This window comes from Puntigrus tetrazona, unplaced genomic scaffold (assembly GCF_018831695.1).
Source record: "Puntigrus tetrazona isolate hp1 unplaced genomic scaffold, ASM1883169v1 S000000342, whole genome shotgun sequence".
NCBI lineage: Eukaryota > Metazoa > Chordata > Actinopteri > Cypriniformes > Cyprinidae > Puntigrus > Puntigrus tetrazona.
The window spans coordinates 1-2,977 of record NW_025048000.1 but is presented as its reverse complement, the minus strand read 5'-3'; the positions used below and the strand labels follow the sequence as shown (position 1 = coordinate 2,977).

Sequence of the window (2,977 nt, the reverse complement as noted above, 5' to 3'; positions counted from 1 at the left end):
TATATATATCATCCAGTGAGGTTTTGTCATTGTTCTGTATCATAGGATACTCCGTTGCTGTTGGGCATTTTAATAAAGACGGAATCACAGGTGATAAGCGTAAATAACAATCCATTAAATTTTTTTCAATTTCAAAAATGCAACTATTTTTGATCTATAGCTCTGCTCTTATCTGCTTTTTTTTCACCTTTATTTCACAATGATTGCAGATTATGTTGTTGGCGTCCCAAATGATTTGCACACCGCAGGCTCTGTAAGCACTCCTAGACTGTCACGTGGATGATTATGCGCTTCAGTTATCCTCTTGTACAGTTACACAGTTGGTTATGGATTTGATCGGGGTAATTTGTTGTACTGTGCTTGTTTTTAGGTTAAAATAATAAATGGAGTAGCTGTGCCCCTGGAAATCATGAAGACAATTGGTGGCATCCAGGTCAAATAATTGATCAAATAATTGCAGGCATTGCATAAGACACACCAATCATATTTATTTCAATAAGTTGAATGTGGTACTTTTTTAATGCAGTAATGATACTTTTTATCTATTTTACTTTTCTGTAGATAGCATCTTATTTTGGACATACTGTGGCAGTAACGGACATCAACAGAGATGGGTAAATCTTCTCTTTCTGGAAGTTCATGAGAATTGATTAAAAAGGTTTTTATAAAATGAATTATATCCTCTCTGTGGTCATCAGGTGGGATGATATCCTGATCGGAGCACCTCTTTTTATGGAGCAGTTATCCACTCAGAAATTTCGAGAAGTGGGACAAGTCTATGTTTACCTGCAAAGAAAGGACTTCTCCTTCTCCTCCAGACCCAACCAGATCCTGACAGGGATGTATGCCTATGGGCGTTTTGGCAGTGCTATAGCCCCATTGGGAGACATCAACCATGATAGCTTTAATGGTAAGCCTAATCTGACATTACAGAGCACGATTTGCAGTGAAAATAACATGTGGTTTAACATTTTCATAGATAATTCTGAGTACAACCCATCTGTGTATAAGCACAAGATCAAAACGACCAATCAAATGGTTTCGATGAAGACACAATCAATTTAAAAAAAAAATCAGGCAGTAGACCCAAAGAACATTTTAGAGTTTTTACTTTAAGTTCTATTTTGCTTGTCACTTATTAACAGCAGGAGCTCAAGTAATCTCATTTTTGTCTGTTATGAGTGCAGCATCTGAAAGTGATTTGACCTAAATGGGTCAGGTGTTCTGCTGTCGCAATATAATTCAGATTCTTGTTGCGTTCTAGTGCTTATCTTAAGGAAAGCACTGCTGTGAGATTACACTGCGAAAAAAAATCCAATTAGTTATCATAATAGTATAATGACAGTGTTTCAGATGTCATGGATTGAAAAATTATGTTTTATCAACATGTAATTTGATGATTACTATATCGTTCGAAGATCTGGCTTTTCAAAAAACAACAACAAACAGTTGTCTTTATGCATATTATTATTATTATTATCTTGATGTATTATTTTCTTTGTCCTCAGATGTGGCTGTTGGAGCACCTGGTTCTGGTGAAGGGGGCCAAGTGTTTATTTACCTGGGCCAGAGTGATGGTTTGACTAACCAGTATGTTCAGGTCATTGAAAGCCCATTTAAAACCCTCAAGGATCCTCCAATGTTTGGCTTCAGCATGAGAGGAGGGACAGATATTGATGATAATGGATATCCAGGTATGTGATGCATTACTTGAAATTGCTGGAAAGCAGTAATTTCTCCCTTAGAGCTGAAAAGAGGAAAAATAACAATACAATGAAATACATAGAGCACATAAAGCCATCATTAGTTGTGAGAAATATCCCTTTAAACTGAAAACTGTTGTTGCTGTATGTTTCATTTTGTTTTTTTTGTTTTTTTTTGTCTTCAACCAATGTTAGCAAATTCTAGCTCTTTTCACCAGAGCCCTGGGATCACTGTGCTCCTCCCATTACCTTCCATTACAATCTGACCAGCAAACCTCATCTGGGTCACTGCATCAAAATACTGTAACCTTCCCAATGACCCCATATAGCCACCTATGAGTCATGCTTAGAGTACAAAACCCACAAATGACCGAATGGTAGAGCCAACCATAAGCTACAGATATTGTCCTCAAAGTTTGAATGCCTGTTGTGAACAATCCCCACTAAGAGGCCTTTCCCACAATCCCTTGAGAGGAGTGAAGGGTTGTCTGGACGGCACGAGAGAGTCACCATGAGACAGGAATGCTTTAGTCAGTGCCACAGCGCTCCTAGTACAGATATAAATGGAAATGGGCTCTTACACTGGGGTCCAGTGTAGACATGGCAATGCTTTTTGACACACAGCACCTCAAGCTTTTGAAAGGGACTCTTGGCGCTCTTTATCTCACTTTCTGTCTGTGGCTGATCTCTTAGGTCACTTCTGCCAGACAAAGTAATCCCCACACTTCCTTTCCTCCAGTTTAACATGACTGTCATGGACCTCGGTCCCTCTCTTACTCACTTTTTGGTGCTCACTGATGGAGCAATTGTAGATTTCAAAGCATATTATAAGCTTTGGTTCCCCCCCCTTTAGATCTCATTGTTGGCGCTTGGGGTGCGAGCAAAGTGGCAACCTACAGGTAAGAGTTTAAAATAATCCAAAATACTGCAAAAAGTGCTTTATTGTAATCATATGGTCATAGACATTTCATTAATATCATTATATTGGTTTTTAATTCAGGATCTATATTTAGCATTTGACATCAAGTTGTGACCCAACACAGTACCAAAATTGCTGTATCAAATGAAAACTGATATAGTTTTCATATTTTGTTAAATGAGAAAGATACAGAAATATCATTAATTAATAAAATGATTGAATAAAATATGAACAATAATTAATATATTCATAAATTACAACTAATAATGTATTTATTTATTTTATAATATTTATTGATTAATTCATTCATATTACCATGAAAATATTCATATGCGCATATACTATAACAAATGCA

At 36.7% G+C, this 2,977-nt stretch overlaps 1 protein-coding gene across 1 annotated transcript; it reads left to right on the top strand.

Annotated features, from left to right (window-relative positions):
• Positions 1-40: 40 nt before the first annotated feature.
• Positions 41-2,621, top strand: LOC122333679 (integrin alpha-IIb-like). The gene is made up of 7 exons (XM_043231379.1): positions 41-90; positions 210-253; positions 371-433; positions 562-614; positions 699-910; positions 1,509-1,694; positions 2,557-2,621. The coding sequence occupies exons 3-7, from the start codon at positions 410-412 to the stop codon at positions 2,604-2,606; spliced, it is 525 nt and encodes a 174-aa protein (XP_043087314.1). The 5' UTR covers positions 41-90; positions 210-253; positions 371-409; the 3' UTR covers positions 2,607-2,621.
• Positions 2,622-2,977: the final 356 nt, after the last annotated feature.